An 18,580-nucleotide genomic window follows, 5' to 3' on the forward strand; every position below is an offset into this window, starting at 1 on the left:
GTGGGGTGGTGTGTGGTGGTCATATTTATGTAAGTAACATTATTTAAAAAAAAACAATAGTCCTAGGACAGTAAAGTAAACCAAGAGTTAGTTACATATATTCTTGTCTCAAAACCTGGACCTAACATTACACAACACCGCCACACGCTTCGCAGTAAAACTAACTAATCTGGTTTTCTCCCAAGTTAACTAATTACTTTTACTTATGAATTTATTCTCTAGCTTCCAACTAGCATTATTATAAGTAGTGTGAGATGTATTAGTGTCTTACAAACATTTTGTTTTTACAACCTCAAGTGATAGACTTCCAGAATGCCACGTATATAGAGGTACCGACTGCCGTCGCATGGAAGGACGTGGTTGAATGAACACACAAACAATTGGTCAATGAAGACTTGATAACCGTCTTCCGTCACGAGGATGTCCACGCTAGTGTCGGAGTTGCCCACAAATTGATTGTCATTGAGGTCAAAGTAGACATAATGTTCTGGCGAGTTATTCAGACGATAGTTCAATCGTAACCTTGGATTTTCATATGGAGGGCCATGAACGCTAAAGACAAAAGGCTTGTTGGTGCAATTGTCTTCCAGGCAGAGTTCAATGATCAACACTGGGTCCTCCAACAAAAAGCCGGACACATGGATCTGAAATGTTATTTAAACAAAAAACACCTTTTAGAAACAAAGAAATATTTTAAACTATTTTAACATAATTTTAATTTTTGTTGTAACTAGAGTAAACTGGTGACAGTTACTTTTTACAAGGCTTGTATCAACTCTGTCTTGTAACAACAAAATATGGACACATTATTTCTCCACACCCAATCTCGGATAAATTTTAAAATTTGCACACTTATTTCTTGTACATGACAAAACAAGAATCAACCTTAAAAGAACTAATTTATTCGTTAATTAACTATTATGGCGTGCGATGACAAGGTGGTTAAGCGCTTCGCTTCCGAATCTGGGGTCCTGGGTTCGAATCTCTGTGAAGACTGGGATTTTGAATTTCGTGATTTTTTAGGGCGCTCCTGAGTTCATCCAAAACAAATGGTTACCTGACTTTAGTTGGAAAAAGTAAGGGCGGTTAGTCGTTGTGCTGGCCACATGACACCCTGCTCGTTAACCGTTGGCCATAGAAACAGATGAAATTAACATCAGTCATCATCTGACCCATAGATCGCAAGGTCTGAAAGGGAAAGTTTACTTAATTAACTATTGGTAATTAATTATTTTGCGTGATATCGAACAAGGGAAAAAACTTGTACTTGAAATTTCTTTGCGCTTCAAGCGACAGAGCTTAGAATATGGACTCTACAATACTGAAAAGGCACAAAAAAAATGGATGTATCGTTGTTGTTATATCACCTATCATTTACTTTCGTAGTTTGTACACCAGATATACACACACAAAAAGTTATTTATAGATTTGTGTTCAGGCTTCGAAGACGAATAATTGGTTCTAAGTTGGTACTATGTTGGTACTAAGCTAGTACTAAGTTTGTACTAAGCTGGTAGTAAGCTGGTTACTAAGTTGGTACTAAGCTGGTACTATGTTGGTACTAAGCTGGTACTAAGTTGGTACTATGTTGGTACTAAGCTGGTACTATGTTGGTACTAAGCTGGTACTATGTTGGTACTATGTTGGTACTAAGCTGGTACTATGTTGGTACTAAGCTGGTACTATGTTGGTACTAAGCTAGTACTAAGTTGGTACTATGTTGGTACTAAGCTGGTACTATGTTGGTAGTAAGTTGGTACTAAGCTGGTACTATGTTGGTACTAAGCTGGTACTATGTTGGTACTAAGCTGGTACTATGTTGGTACTAAAGTTGGTACTAAGTCAACGTATTTTTCTTCCGTGTTGAGAATCTTTGTCCTTTTATTTTTATTCTCGCATTCATTATTCTCCTTTAGTTATGAGGCAGAGATGCGAACACTCACAGATACTTACAGACACTCACAGACCCACTACAAGATGATCGATTTTAAGTTCAATCGTAACGAATCAATGAAATCCCTCGACAAAGCTTGAATCTTTATAGTCTAGAAATTAATTGTTTTAAGTCAACAAAACTCCGGGGAAGAGGATAGCACCTAGTTGCTGTCGTAGGAACAATTCAAAGGAAGTAAATAGAGTCGCATCTTGAGTAGAATAGTTCGTCTTAATTACAGTCCATCTTTTGGATAGTAGGATGTCACTTTGCCAGCGAAGTTAGTTGCAATTCTTTAATCCACGACCAACTTTTCTACACAATGTATTTTTTTTTTTTTTTTTTTTGTAGTGTTAGAAGATCTCCATGTCCAGTGACAGTCCAGTCTAGATATAATATATATAGGTCTGCTGTTAAAACCTTTTCGACATAAATAGTAGAACAATTGGTGAAATATTTCCTGCTTGTAAAACAAATAACAAACAGTGCTACATGTAGCAGTGGTGTTGTAGACCGACGTCGACTTGTAGCACCAAACTGCTGGTAGACAACTCAACTGCTGGTAGACAACTAGACTGCTGGTAGACAACTCAACCGCTGAAGGCGTGTTATGTTTAAACTCTTAAAACTTGAAATAACTTGAATAAATTTCTTTTGTGAACACAACTCAATAGAACTTTTATCGCCTTGTAAATAAATTCAATTTGAGATCAACGAAAAAAGTATCGCCAGACCAGACAATTAGTAAAGAATAATCCATCTTAGATTATATATAGTCCTCTAAACTCCTTATGAGCTCACTGTAATGCTGTTTGGCCTCAGTCCTGGGTTGACGATAAGTTAACATCTGGAAATCTTACCGGTCTGTCCAATTGTGAAGTTCCGCATCGTGATGGCCTGAACATTGTAGATTATCCCAGCTTTGGGTGTTGTACGATCCAACAACATCATTAACTAGGAATAATTTTGGATCTTCGACCTTATAATGAACATGAAAAACTGATATTTTTTTTGACCACGCGCTAATGCTCCTATGTCTGCGACCACAAGATAACAGAGCCTGTATTCACAAGCCTCCCCCACAGTTTCAGAATGACTGAGTACCGACAACACACCATTCATAAAAACTTCTGTGTGTGTATGTGTCCCAGAACTGTTGGACTTTACTAGAAAATAAAGACATTGACCTTCAAATCTTCGGAGATCATGCATTTCGTGTGAGATGTAAGCCCACGTGGGTTGTATGCGGACTCTCATGCGTCTAGGGCAGGAAAAAGGACAAGAAAATGAAAGCAAGAACTATGAACAATTTCTGAACAAAGTTTTTACATTTGTTGTTGTGATACCATAAAATTCGTTGTTGTTTTTTTTGCAATATATCTTTTGGAAAATAAAGTGGGAAAAAATAAAAATAATAATGATACAAGAAATAAATGTAGTAGACTTAAGTAATAATATGAAAGTGGTATTTTGAACTAAATCTCACTTCAAAAACACGTTCTTTCATTCTGGCAATCTGAAGTCGTTTGTCCTACCTAATAGCGCTGAGGACAATGCCACTGATCTTGCATCATTCATACTGAATAGCTAACCTCTTCCCTCCGTCACCATAGAAACACACACATACACTTCATAACAAAGAGGTCCTTCTTTTTGGTTTCTAGTTTCAGTAAATAAAACAAAAATGTGTATAATTATTCAAATTATAATTACCTACCAAAGAACCAAGATTAATTTCAACCTGAACCGACCGCAAACGAAACGTGAGTGTATCATTGTCCTCGGTGTGCAAGAAACTTCTGCGGTCAATTTGAAAAGGCCAAGAGTAAACTTTGTCAGAGTAGAAATTAAGATTTCTTATCACATCACGTGGGCAGATAAAACAAGTCTGGGATTCTCTGGAGTAGAAGAAAGCTGCGCACGACTCATTGTCCTCACAGAGCCTCGCACAAGACAGCTTGGACTTGCAGCTGGTGAACCACATTGTGGCCTCATTGCAACCCACTGGCTCAATTATTGCGATGTCTTTAAACTTAGTTGTGCATGAGAACCTGTTACATCTTCTGGCCAGTGAGAACTCCAAACAACATAACAGTAATGTTAAGTATAAAAACATTGTTTCCGAGAATGAATCAAACACTGTAGAAATCAATCTATGTCTTTCCTCCTAGATCTAGATATCACATCTTGTCACTTTAGATATCACACCTTGTCACTCTATTAGCAGTTAGTTTCGGAGATGAATGAAACTTATCACAAAAGTAGAGGCCTAATTCTTTAGTCCAGAGTTTCAAATGTATCATAAAAGTAGTCTAAACTATTTATATTGTTATGATTTTATTTGCAGTTATTTGTGGGGAGATCTGGTTTAAGAAGTTAAAACAAATGTAGCATTTTTGTTTGAGAGCATTTCCATTATAGAATTTTTAAAAAGTCTCTGTAACTGGCAGGTTTGTGATATAGATAAACAACATTTATTTTGAAAAATTCTTATACATAAATCGAAAACGCATGTATGACTATTTAACTGTAGTCTTAAATGGCTATTAATTCGAACAATGCTCGTGAAGACACACTACACTGATACTTCTAATAATACGTACGCTTTAAAATTGTAAGTTTTGAAATTCATTTAATTCAGATTTTTTCACAAAAGCTTTTTAAAGGGAGAATTCTTTTAAGTCATTAAAAAAGTAGGCTAATTAAATAGTAACTTAATAGTCTCGAGACCCAGGCGGTTCATTTGATCTTGAGCTCTGCTTGAGTCGTTTGTTTCCCACAGTGCAAACATAGCACTGAAGTGAGGGCCTTCATCTTAGTGAAGAAAGAGTTAATTGTCGATTATTTTATTTTAGCGTATTCAAGTGTTGTTTTTTTTTTGTTTCAAACTTTGAACCAAATTTTGGATAGCACGGATCGAATGTGTACCACGAAACTTTGTAGATGTGTTTCAATATCATCAGAAACAGGTTAATACCTGTAGTACGGTTCAAAACAAGCCCTTCCACAATCTGGAACTGGCTGCTAATAGATTCGCACTTCGGAGACACTAAAAGATCGGGTACTTTGGACTGTACAGTCATCACTCGGCGGAGACGTTCCAAGAGCCCAGCCAGAGAAATCCACGAAGTAAAGGACAACATATTTTTTATGAATTTTTTTTTTTTTTTTTTACTTTTAAAACTCTCCATTTACTGTTTAGAACCTGTCTCCGTAATTTCCCATATATTTAGAGTGTGTCACTTCGTGGGTGTGCGTGGCGATGAGTAACGTAAAATGGTCTCAAGAACTTTGGGTAATCTAGGGATGAATTTTTTAATAATTTAATTCCTTTTATTTCTTTGAGAACTCATTTTGTAGATAATAATAATACATTTAAAAAGATATTTTAACCTTTGACTTATTAAAAGTATTTCAATTTGAATGTTTGAAAATCCTGAAAAATTTTCATAAACCGATTATCAACTTTTGTTTTAATTTCCCTTGATTAGCTTACACATTTACAATATATTCAAAATACAACATCATGGGCGTAGCCAGGATTTTTTTTCGTGGTGGAGGGGGGGGGTTTGGGGGAGAAAAACCCCCGGGCCGAAAAAATTATGTATATATATATATATATATATATATATATATGTTTGTATGGATGTGTGTGTGTGTGTATGTACATAATTAATCTCTATTGCATTATGACCTTTTATTCTTTTGGAATACGTTAATTGTGCTCAAGAATAGGTTCTTCCTGGAGTAAGTGAAAAAATTGTAGACCCCTCGCTCTTGCCAGCAAGGGGTCTGGGGGAGCGCTGAGAGCTCCCCCAGCGCGGGGCGAAGCCCCGCCGCCAAGCACTATTTCTGGTATTGAAAGCAAACTAAATGCATATTCTGAGGTACCTACAGTGCATTATTTTGTTATTTAAAAGTTTTATTTCAAAAACCTAATGTGCTATTCTTACTGATTTACAACCTCCCGCGCCGTTCGGCGCATTCGCTGGCAAGCTGTTTCCACAAAAATCTGGCAATGTCCGAAGCCTCTTCCCACCTGCTCTCAGGACCTTCATGAAAGTGTGGCGCCAAGTTGTACTAGGATGTCATCGCAACTTTTATTATGTGTAATTCATTTTGTCGGAGAACATGTCCCGCAAACCTCATGCGACGCTCTGTCTTACTAAGGGTTCGACTCCCATTTCGGCATAGTATTTCCTTGATTTAGACCCTATCTCTATAACTGACTCATAAAATCCGTCTTAGATATCTTTTTAGAGCCACATTCAGTGCTTTTTAATTTCATTGCACTTTATTAATGGAGCCCAGCCACTGGTAGACGTGTAACTTCTCTTGATTACGATTTTAAAATTAGGTGACTATTTTGCTTTAGCTGTTATATCGAAAAGGGAAGTTTTATCGTCAAAATCATATGTTGGGGGTTTTAAACTAAAATATATCTGGAGTTGTTTTTTTTACATTCAAAACCACGTTTAGCTACGGTCATAGAATTTGGTGACTGTAATTTGCTTTAGAAATAATATTGAAGAGAGAGGCTTTCAACCTTAAAACGCTCTGTAGGGGGATTTTAAACTCAAAACTATCTTGAGGGGTTTTAAACTTTTACAAAAGCCACCTGGAGGAGAGGGGTTGAAACTCAAAACCCCCCATTGGCTTGGCTACGCTCAAAGAATTTTAGTGTGTAATTTGCTTTTTTTTTTTATATTGAAGAGGTATTTTTTTAGCATCAAAACCTCTGAAGGGAAATTTAAACTCAAAACACCCAATAAGCTTGGCTACGCTCATAGCATTTTGATTGCGAAATTTGATTTTTTTATATTTTGAAGATTTCTTTTTTAGCTTCAAACCCCGCTGGCCGGGGGTGTAAACTAAAAAACCCCTTTGGCTATGCTCATAGCATTTTGAGTGCGTAATTTGCTTTTTTTTTATATTGATGAGGTATTTTTAGCTTCAAACCCAGCTAAAGAGGGGTTTAAACTCAAAACCCCTTTGGCTACGCTCATACTATTTTGAGTGTTTAATTTGCTTTTGTATTTTGAAGAGGGGTTTATCGTAAATTTTGGAGAGGGGGTTTAAAATCAAAATCTTTCTTAGGTGTGCTCTTGGAATTCTGGGATTGTCGTTTGCATTTTGTTTTATAGAAGAGGGGGATTTAAATGCAAAACCCCCTTGTAGGGGGTTTCAAACTCAAAACCTCTGATAGGGGGTTTTAAACTCAAAACCCCTGGAAAGGGGTTTTAAACTCAAAACCCCTGGTAGGGGGTTTTAAACTGAAAACCGCCTGGTATGGGGTTTCAAACTCAAAACCCCTTGGTAGGGGTTTCAAACTCAAAATCCCCTTGGCTGTGCTATGGCAAGGGATGGTTTAGTATTAAAATTTCACATTAAATAAACAATATTAAAGCAAAATATCAGTCACTTAACTCCGACCCCCCGGGGGGGGATTTCATTTCGGGGGGAGGGGGGCCCGGGTACGCCCATGTACAACATGGTATTACTTTTAAATATATATGAATGAATAGACATTGATTTCCACCACACTGAGGCGCGCATATCGTGCATCAATAAATTTGTATTAAGTTTTTTTAGGTAAAAAATATTGTGAATATTGCCTAATATGTAGGCCCTTTGTAACACTTGTGATTTTAAAAATTCTCATTTCTCACTTGGCCCTACCCTTTATTTTGCTATTACTGCCCTCCCCCCAGTGGTCCCAACACAAAATGCATTTATTGTAACCTAACAGACAAGCCTAAAAACCATAAAACTTCTGCTAGCTGCGGGGACAAGGAATAGCTGGACAGGCGGAAACGCAGATCCTTTTTCAAGTAAAGTTCCCCTTTCAGACCATTCGGTCTTGACGGCAGATGATGTAAAGATCATCTGTTTCTGTGAGGTACGGTTAACGAGGGCGTCATGTGGCCAGCACAACGACCAACCACCTCTACTTTTCCCCAACTAATACTAGGTACTCATCAGAGCTGGCGCCAGAAATACAAGGTTTTTTAGCTTATTATTTTTAATTTCAGTTTTTCAATTATTTTTCTTTTTAGAACGACCTAATTCCCTACACGAGACTTATCAATCCTTAACTTAGTATATTTTCTATATAAAATAAAATTATTGAATTAATAGGTCAATTTTTTATTGATTTTTTTTCCTGTGTTGTCCTCAACAGTGAACAATAGTGCAAAATCTCAACTTGATCCGAGAATGGGAAGTGGGAGAAATAACGTGTTAGATGATTCCATCAGACAAACAAACAGATAGAGTGAGTTTATATTAACTTTGTAAAAAACAAACAAACAGCGTAACTTTATTACATTACTAAGACTGGAGATGGTAGTCGCTATACTTTCCCCTTGTTCTGGAGGACGCAGTGGACTATAAGTTTAAATAAGAGCCTACTACAGAAATGTTCAAAGTACATTAAACAAAGTGAAAATAAAACATTAACAGCAACAAAGATGTGAAAATGAATTCTAAATAAAAGTAAATTTAAAATGTTCAAGCTTGTGAGTTATTGAGATGGGCCATGGCGTCATTCGTTGACATTCTCGATGCAAACCAAGTCCTTGGACGACCACATTTATTTTAAATCTGGTTTCGTTCATCAGAGTTATATCGCTTAAAAATCTGATTTGACTTAAGAATGTTACAGGAAATCCTATTGCGATCTCAACATGATACGATACAACAGAACTAAATGCCTTTGTCCTTGAAACCCCGAAAAAAAAATATCTAATGAAAAACTTAACAATTTAATAATAAAACGAAACAAACCAGACAATGGGATTCTTCGTTAATACATCATACGGTTTTAGTGTATATAAATACATATACATATATATATAATCATATATAATTCATAATGTACTTTATATGTCCATCGCCTTAATGCAGTGACCGGGGTAGTTGAGGTTGATAATATTGATATAGGAAAGGTCAATGAGGTCTATACAAGAAAAGGTCAGTAGAGCTCAGTAGAGGAAGATAGATCAATAGAATTATGCGCTAAGGTCGGCATGATGCGTTAAAATGTTAAGTCAAGCCTGGTTGTATAGAACTTAATGAGACAGTTCCACGAGCTCTTTGAAGACCAAACTTAATGAGACAGTTCGACGAGCTCTTTGAAGACCAAACTTAAAGAGACAGTTCGACGAGCTCTTTGAAGACCAAACTTAATGAGACAGTTCGACGAGCTCTTTGAAGACCAAACTTAAAGAGACAGTTCGACGAGCTCTTTGAAGACCAAACTTAAAGAGACAGTTCGACGAGCTCTTTGAAGACCAAACTTAATGAGACAGTTCGACAAGCTCTTTGAAGACCAAACTTAAAGAGACAGTTCGACGAGCTCTTTGAAGACCAAACTTAATGAGACAGTTCGACGAGCTCTTTGAAGACCAAACTTAATGAGACAGTTCGACGAGCTCTTTGAAGACCAAACTTAATGAGCTAGTTCGACGAGCTCTTTGAAGACCAAACTTAAAGAGACAGTTCGACGAGCTCTTTGAAGACCAAACTTAATGAGACAGTTCGATGAGCTCTTTGAAGACCAAACTTAATGAGACAGTTCGATGAGCTCTTTGAAGACCAAACTTAATGAGACAGATGGATTAGCCTTATGAAGACCAAACATAATGAGATAGATGGGCTAGCTCTATGAGTCAATTTGCGTTAAAATGTTAAGTCAAGCCTGGTTGTATAGAACTTAATGAGACAGTTCGACGAGCTCTTTGAAGACCAAACTTAATGAGACAGTTCGACGAGCTCTTTGAAGACCAAACTTAAAGAGACAGTTCGAAGAGCTCTTTGAAGACCAAACTTAATGAGACAGTTCGACGAGCTCTTTGAAGACCAAACTTAAAGAGACAGTTCGACGAGCTCTTTGAAGACCAAACTTAAAGAGACAGTTCGACGAGCTCTTTGAAGACCAAACTTAATGAGACAGTTCGACGAGCTCTTTGAAGACCAAACTTAATGAGCTAGTTCGACGAGCTCTTTGAAGACCAAACTTAATGAGACAGTTCGACGAGCTCTTTGAAGACCAAACTTAATGAGACAGTTCGATGAGCTCTTTGAAGACCAAACTTAATGAGACAGTTCGATGAGCTCTTTGAAGACCAAACTTAATGAGACAGTTCGATGAGCTCTATGAAGACCAAACTTAATGAGACAGATGGATTAGCCTTATGAAGACCAAACATAATGAGATAGATGGGCTAGCTCTATGAGTCAATTTGCATTTTGTGTTCTTATCGACCACAGAGAACTTCATTTGCACCCTGTGTGTGAAACGTAAAATTAAAAAAAGATTACAATGTAACAACGGAGTATTTCAGGCCAGCTGGGACAATTTTGGACTCGTGGTTCCTGGGCTGCACTGGTATGTTCATCCTGGCAAGTCTCTGAAGAAACAAATCTTTAGCAAACTGGTAGAGCCTGATGTCCAGGAGGTTCCTCTCCACAACCAGGTCCCAGTGTTTCTCTGACAGCACAGCGTAGTTGGTGGCTGCTGAATACTTCTTGCACGTCATCTTCCTGGTGAAGGAGAAACCCAGGAACGTTTGCTCAAACAGGAGTTGTCCTTCCTCAATGTATTCCAGAGGCGAGAAGAACTTGAAAGATTTCATCAGATTTTGTTTGGCACTCTTGAAAGAATAAAAGAAAAAGAGATGATATCTTTCTGTTATTATGATTAACATTATGACAATTATGTTAAAAATAAACGAGTACTAGTTCTACGAAACTGCCAGGGTCGAGTTTCGCTAAAGAGAAACAAAACTCATTGTAATCCACTGGCAGGACTACAGCTGTACCTCCCTCTTGCAGGCAACGAGAATCTTCTTAGGAATGTTAAGGGCCTTGAAGGCATCTGTGAGGTCAGTTGCCATTATCCCCTCGGTTGATATAACAATGGAGTATATTGTTATATTATTTTTATTATTACTATTTGATTATGTGTTGTTAAACTATTGATATTTTCTATTAACTTCAAAAAAATGAAAAAGGTGAAATAAAAGACTGGGTTTTTAAACAATATTGGATTCAAAAGTAAACAATCTAGGGCATATCCAAATGCCTTAACATGGCCATGAATTGCGATGGTGCTTACAAGACCACAACAAAAACAGTGGAATGGCATTAGGGAAACATAGGGAAAAGTTAGAGTACAATGTTCAAAACATTGTCATCTTGAGTGCGTTAATTTATTTTCACTAGATCGTACAATCAGGTATGTATCCAGAGAAAAAAAAAACTAGGACCGAAATAATAATATTAATGAAAAAACAAGCATATTTTTTTCAAAAAATCTATTTAAAAAAAAACAAACTTATCTTAAGTGGAAGAACTTCGCCCTTAAACTATATCTATCAATAATGTACAAGTTATTTCCCTTATTTGATACAAAACAAAATAATTAATTATCAATAAGTAATTGATTAATTGGCTATTCTTTTAAATTGATTAATGTTTTGTTGGGTACAATAAATGTTCAAAGTATCAACTTGATCCGAGTTGATAAGAGCGTTGTAGACAACATCGATAATAACAGTATTCACCTGCAACATAATCTCATCACGTTCTTTCTGGGTTTTTGTTGAGTTGAGTCTGTAGCAGTCAGAGAGACTTAGATTGGCTAACATCCTCGTCTGCCGGTTGAACGCCATGTTACTTCTAGATTAGAAATGTTGCTTTATTACTAATGTATTGAAATATACTTTGATGTTGTTCTTAGAGAGAGAGAGAAAGAGAGAGAGAGAGAGAGGAAGAGGGAGAGAGGGAGAGGGAGAGAGAAATATAAATAGCTATCCCTTCCATCCCCACACAAAATGAAAAATTGAAAAGGATCAGTTACAACAGTAATACATATACACACATAAACTGTAAAGAAAACTGAAGATGTTCTATAAAAGGGAAGTAATTCAGTAGAGAAAATTATGAATGAATGTTGGCATTAGTTCCCTTTATTGCGACATTCTAACCTAGATATCCAATAACAAGTTACGAAATCCTGCATTCTAAAGAATGACTACAGCTGCTTTAGGCAAAGTTTTAAACGGTAATTAAAAGTATTTTATTAATAATATAAATTTCTAGAAAAAATATTTCTATTCATCAGTAGTCTGAAAAAAAAATTAAAGTTTTACAACTATCCATGTGTGCATGCTTTATACAACTTTATTGTAGTAAGTAATAATTGGATACCAAAGAGTTCTCATATTGCTTTGTATGAAAGGTGGTTCAGTTACCTTGGAATAAACGCACAATGGAGTTAGTACAAGGAAACACCTTATGTACTGCAGAATCTTTGAGATGTAACCCAGAGTGACTAAGAAGGGACTTCAAGTGTGTTAAGAGCATAAATATAATGGAATCTTGAAACCTAGTCAAAGATTCCTCCCCGTAGCAATGTTGGAAATATGTTAATAGAAACTAGAAAATGAATCAAATAAAATAGCACCAACGAGCAATTGATGAATTCCTCGAACGAGACTCCAGCCCAAGTTCCGTGATCGAAACAAAAAGGGACCTCTGCCAATGAGGCGTCTCTGCCGTCGCAGTGAAGGCGGCACTCTTTCCATGTTGCTCCCCTCCTAACGTGAAGCCATTCGCTGATAAACCGTATCACTGGGTCACGAATCAGTGTGACGTAATGGTATCTGCAAAACAAGAATCAGTAACAATTATAATAGATTTTAGGACAAAAACCTGTAGACATTTCTGTAGTACTTCGGATTGAGTCAAATTATAATAAGATATTCTACAAAGTAGACCATAACTCTTATATGGTCGATGTGTTTATTTATATTTATGTGTTCATTTATATGTGTTTTTAGTCATAGTCGTCTTTTAGTTAATTAACTGCCCTTAGCTATTTTACCATTTTGTTCGGTTATTTGTGCCACAAACTGAGATGAGTCTGGCTCAAGAGAAATTGGTCGCCCCCCCCCCCCCCCCATTACGTTACTTGGATGTAATAAAACGGGATCTAAAAACAGTGAACATTGATACAGACCATTGGGAAGACATAGCCCTAGAACGCACTAGTTGGAGAGAGACAGTGACCAAGAAAGCTATGGACAGCGAGAAAACATGGGCCTCTGCTCTGGAAGAAAAGCGTGCCATACGAAAAATGGTCGGCTGCTCTACCACATAAGCAAAAGCCCTTAACCTACGATATTTGTGGACGGGAGTGTCACTCCAAAATAGGCTCCACAGTCACATGAAAAAGTGTTCGAGATGATTTATACTCGTTCTACGACTAAAGGAGGCCAACTCAACTCAAACTGGGATAGCCTGCCTGCACAGAAATATTTCAAAGACAATATTATTGGTGACTACCTCCCATAAAACTGGTTGAATTCTACTTCCAGTGTAAGTTTCAATAATCAAATTCAAGTATTCATAAGGATTTTTGCAAAAGAAAAAAAAACATCTTGCAGATCATGAGCTTAGCGCTCTACTGCCCTGCCACCAAAAATGCTTTTTAAATGCATTGTTATTTAAGAAATTGAGGAGGGCGGAATGCCAAGAAAATGCTACGTCTTATAAATCCCCAGAGAAAATCAATTAAACCCACAAACCTTCTTTCCCGGTGCTCATTGTCCTGGCTGTTAAACCAAGTGTCGACACAGTCGGTCAGCTCTGTGAAGTCTGCGTGGACACCACATACCCAGCCTGTGGCGTGTCTGTTGATCATCCAGTCCTGGCCTTTGTCGTTAAGACAGGTGCAAACATCTCTGAAATAAGACCCAAAAAACAGATGTCTACAATACTACGTCTGGACTATGGCGCGTCTCTATACAAACTAATAATACCAACTAAGTGTCTCACAGATGCAAGGAAACAATCTCCATCTTACAATGCTACTGCCGACATGTTTCATTCTTAAGGTGATTGTTTTAAGTTGCAGAACGATAGAACTAAGACCTGAACTTAATGTTATTTTATTTGTTCAGATCTTGTGTTCATGCACTTTACTGAGAATCAGGAGAAGGTTTGGAGGAACTGGGTTGTAATGTGGACTTCAAATGTAGCCATTTTCGTCAACTCTAGATTCTGTGAAATGTAAATGAAGTAGGCTGGCGGGAGCAACAGTTTGTTTTGATTGTAATTAATGGTGTGCAAACTGAATGACACTTGATAGCTTTTTTTTCTACGTACATGCTAGCTTATGACACTCAAGTCTTTGTCACACTTGCTACTTTCTTACACTATTGCTACTTTCTTACACACTTCTGAAACTCTAGCTATCTTCTATTGCTACTTTCTCACACACTTGCTACCTTCTGAAACTCTTGCTACCTTCCAACACAGTTGCTACCTTCTTATACACTTTCTAGTTTCTGAGAGTCTTGCTACCTTCCAACACAGTTGCTACCTTCTTATACACTTGCTTACCTTCTGAAACTTGTAATATCTTCTAACGCACTCGCTAGCTTTTCACACATTATATTACGTCATACTTGCAAGATTAAACATATCTTAAGTATTTTTCTTACCTGTTAGCCTCTGAGTCACTTATTAACTTATTTTGTCCACTAGTTTAATGAGTAATTTAAACCTGTCCTGCTGTGCGAGTGAATCACATCGGATGAGTGTGTAGTTTTCAGATCGCCGCGTGCAAAGCGCGAAGTAGTGTGCTCAGTGATAATGTAATATTTAGCCGCTGAATCAGACCCAAACCACCTTGCATCTGTGAGACACTTAGTTGGTATTATTAGTTTGTATAGAGACGCGCCATAGTTGACAGACTTCGAACACGACATTTAGTGACGTCACGACTTAGGTTATAGATTATTAATGTTAAAAGAGCCAGTTGGTGTTAGGACTTCAAGGGATAACGTCTTATTAGAAACATAGACTCGATCGCGGCCTTTTTAATATTAAACATCATCTGAGTTTGTATAACGGTTTGGACTTAGTCTTTTCTACTTGTTACATGTGTAGATCTTGTTACTTGTTACATGTGTAGGTCTTGTTACTTGTTACATGTGTAGGTCTTGTTACTTGTTACATGTGTAGGTCTTGTTACTTGTTACATGTGTAGGTCTTGTTACTTGTTAGTTAAGTACATTGAATACACCCGTACAAGAAACCCAGACAGCTCCAGAATAATCTGTCGAAGTCAGGCAGCCATCAACAACTACAAGGGAAAGGCCTATCACACATCTCTTCCATTTGAGCGTTACACATGTCTTGTCTTTGCCATCGGTGTCTTTTATCTCTTTTGTGATGGTAAAATCACAAAATCTTGACACAAAGGGTGATTCTTTATTTCGAGGATCTTGTTAGCTTTTTTTTTATAGATGTTTGTCTCAAACAGCTGCCCAAATGGGGTTTGTTTTTTGCCAATGATTTTACCTGCAGCATTTAGGATTCTATAAAGTTTATTTTTATTTTTAATGCTCAGATTGCCATACCAGGCAGTGATATTGAAACTTAAAATATTGCAGATGTGAGCGTGATAAAACATAGCCAAGGTCTTTTCGCTAACATTAAACGAGGACAGTTTCCTCAGTAATCGTAATCTTTGCTGCCCTATTTTGCTGCTATACATTACCTTTTATAGTTAGAGACCATTTTAGTGCAATGACAGGGTGGTTTCACGTTGGTGTGGCGGACGAGGTAGGTTTCGAACGTTGTGCCTCCAGTTTTCTGTATGTGTAGCACCACCATGACATCCGATTTGTTGATGTTCAGTTTGATGGGCTCTACCTTCAAAGGGGGGGGGGGTTAAGAGGAAGTTAAAATTTTAATTGAATAAAGTGGTGAAATAAGGAAATAATAAAATAGTGAAATAGTGAGAGAAATGGAGAGACAAGAGTAAAAAAAAGAACATTGAGACGGAAAGAGAGGATGAAAAAAAAAAGTGTAAACATTTTAAAATGCTTTTACAAATAAATGTACATTTTCATAAGCATCCGCTTTCATATCAACATCCACTTTCATATCCACATCCACTTTCATATCCACATCCCATATCCACATCCACTTTCATATCCACATCCACTTTCATATCCACATCCACTTTCCACATCACTTTTATATCAACTTCCACTTTCATTACTTTCATTGACACATCCACTTTCATATCCACATTCACTTTCATATCCTTCTTCACTTTCATATCCACATCCACTTTCATATCCACATCCACTTTCATATCCTTCTTCACTTTCATATCCACATCCACGTTCATTCTCCAAATTCACATATTTATATATTGCCGGAATTAATATTTTTTTTTGTGAAGTGCATTTCCAAAACTTCACCCCCCCCCCCCTTTTTACATTTTAAAAATAAAGACTCAGTTTTGTAAATATTAAAATAAGACGTGCTCTTAAAAAAATCTGGAGACTTTGATCAGCACTTTAATCTGAAATGCTTTCAATGTGTTTGCGCTATTTAGAGTTTTTGCTTCGGCCCATGAATGACAACCTTTTTAGATAAGTGTCCTGATGAAAAGGCGATGCCAAGGAGAATAAGTGTGTCTGAATTTCTTGTGCGATTGTGTTGTTTACGCTTAAACCATTTCTATAGTTATTGAATTATTGAATCATGTGCACGGGTCCAAGTTACACAGCACTAGCTACCAATATTTGATATAGTCTGTAGTAAAATGGTGCTTACTCAATTTTTTGGTTTGTTTTATCAGACGAAATGTACTCTAAGAGTTGTTTTAAGTTACAAACTCTTCCCACAGGATAAACCTTTCAATAACATCATTGGCGAATCGAATTGTTTGTGTATATAGTTGAAGTACTTGTCAACAACAAAAAATGTAGATTTTAAATAATTGATAAAAGTTTGTCTCACAGGCGTTGCTAGGGTTGGTGTCCATCAATGAGTTGAGCTTATTATGTCACCGCCCCCGATCATCATTCTCAAAATAAACTTTCGTTAAATTGTGCCGTTGGTTTATTCTTCCTTTGTTGAAACATAATACGACTAGCTACATACATTAACTTGCACGTGATTTTTGTTTGACAGTTTCTTATGGGTGACCAATGCAGTATTGTTATAGCACCATTAGGAACTAGTTGTTTCGTTGAAAGGGAAAGTTTGGACTTAGAGACAACGACGCGACTAGTAAACACAAGACGAGGATTTTAGAAAGATTAGCGAAATGTAATCAGACTACTTTTGACGGCTTTAGAGAGAGGCGGTTTTTATGGACTTTTTTTTATTTTGGACGCGGCTTCAGTGGAAATTCTCGCACTCGACTCCAATGTTTCGCTCTCTTCAATAAATAATAGACATACATGAGCTTTTTGCGCACCGTCTTAATACAGAAATCATAAGCTGGTCTGTGAATAGAAGAACTTCATTATGCAAATCTCAGTGACAAAACCCCCCTTCAATAATGAAGCAATGTAAAAGTTAAAGGGAATGAGATGAGATAACTATAAACCACTATCTGCTTCATAAAGGAGGAATAGATTTAAAAAAAAATGTATGTTTCATCGTTGCTTAAGACACTTTTCCCTTTGGTGTCCCCCACCACCGATGGGTGTCAGCCGATGCACTCCGCGCCCCTCACAGCCCCCCCCCCCCGAATGACGTCACTGGTTTCTCTTACCTTCAGATCGACGTCATCAAATTGATTTCGAATCAAAAGATTTGAGCGGTAAGCCTGAACATCGTCCAGAATCTCGCCTCCGCCGCTGACGTCAATGTAACGCCTGGACTCCACGTTAACGCCCACGGCTTTCCACAGGTTATCGCCGACTCCTGTTGTCGACCTGACCTCGTAACCCTCTAACAGCGTCCCCTGGGATCTGGTCCTGTAGAACAGAAACACTAGAACACAGAAGAGCAGAGCCAGCTCCGCCAGGACGATGAACTTCAGCTTGGCCATAGCCTCGCCGGCCGGCTCGATCATTGTGTCTCAAGGAGACGACGTCTCTTCATGGCTTGTGCTGCTCGCGTCCAGCGATTGATAACGCAGGCGACGTTTTCAAGTTTTATGTTCTGACTCGTGACGGTGAAAAAACTTAATCAATACTTTCAAAAACATTAACTTAGATCATAAGCGGTATCAGTGTCCTTCATTACATTTTATGACTTATGGATGTCACTTTTATGCTATCCCCCCCCCCCACCTTTATAATGTAATTAATGGCTCGTGTGCGAGGAATGCTGGGAGGAGGGAAGAAAAAAATTCATCAAAGGCGAAGAATGAATGGAGGTTCATGAGGCAACCTAAAGCTATCAGTTGTTGCATTGTCCTCCGTTTATTTTTCATTTCCAAATGTGGTAGCTAAGGACACCCATAAAGTCATCTTTAAGTTTATTTGGACACCCATAAAGTCATCTTTAAGTTTATTTGGACACCCATAAAGTCATCTTTAAGTTTATTTGGACACCCATAAAGTCATCTTTAAGTTTATTTGGACACCCATAAGGTCATCTTTAAGTTAATTTAGACACCCATAAAGTCATCTTTAAGTTAATTTGGACACCCATAAAGTCATCTTTAAGTTTATTTGGACACCCATAAAGTCATCTTTAAGTTTATTTGGACACCCATAAAGTCATCTTTAAGTTTATTTGGACACCCATAAAGTCATCTTTAAGTTAATTTGGACACCCATAAAGTCATCTTTAAGTTTATTTGGACACCCATAAAGTCATCTT

At 37.4% G+C, this 18,580-nt stretch overlaps 1 protein-coding gene across 1 annotated transcript; it reads right to left on the reverse strand.

The window, feature by feature from the left end:
• Positions 1-8,197: 8,197 nt before the first annotated feature.
• Positions 8,198-17,893, reverse strand: LOC106055760 (heparan-sulfate 6-O-sulfotransferase 3-B-like). Its single transcript, XM_056013211.1, has 6 exons — positions 17,523-17,893; positions 15,504-15,658; positions 13,525-13,680; positions 12,406-12,600; positions 11,500-11,614; positions 8,198-10,587 (listed from the first exon to the last, which is right to left on the reverse strand). Exons 1-6 carry the CDS (start codon positions 17,823-17,825, stop codon positions 10,252-10,254), a joined length of 1,260 nt encoding a protein of 419 aa, XP_055869186.1. The 5' UTR covers positions 17,826-17,893; the 3' UTR covers positions 8,198-10,251.
• Between the last annotated feature and the right edge of the window lie 687 nt (positions 17,894-18,580).

Source organism: Biomphalaria glabrata, chromosome 15 (assembly GCF_947242115.1).
Source record: "Biomphalaria glabrata chromosome 15, xgBioGlab47.1, whole genome shotgun sequence".
Classification (NCBI taxonomy): domain Eukaryota; kingdom Metazoa; phylum Mollusca; class Gastropoda; family Planorbidae; genus Biomphalaria; species Biomphalaria glabrata.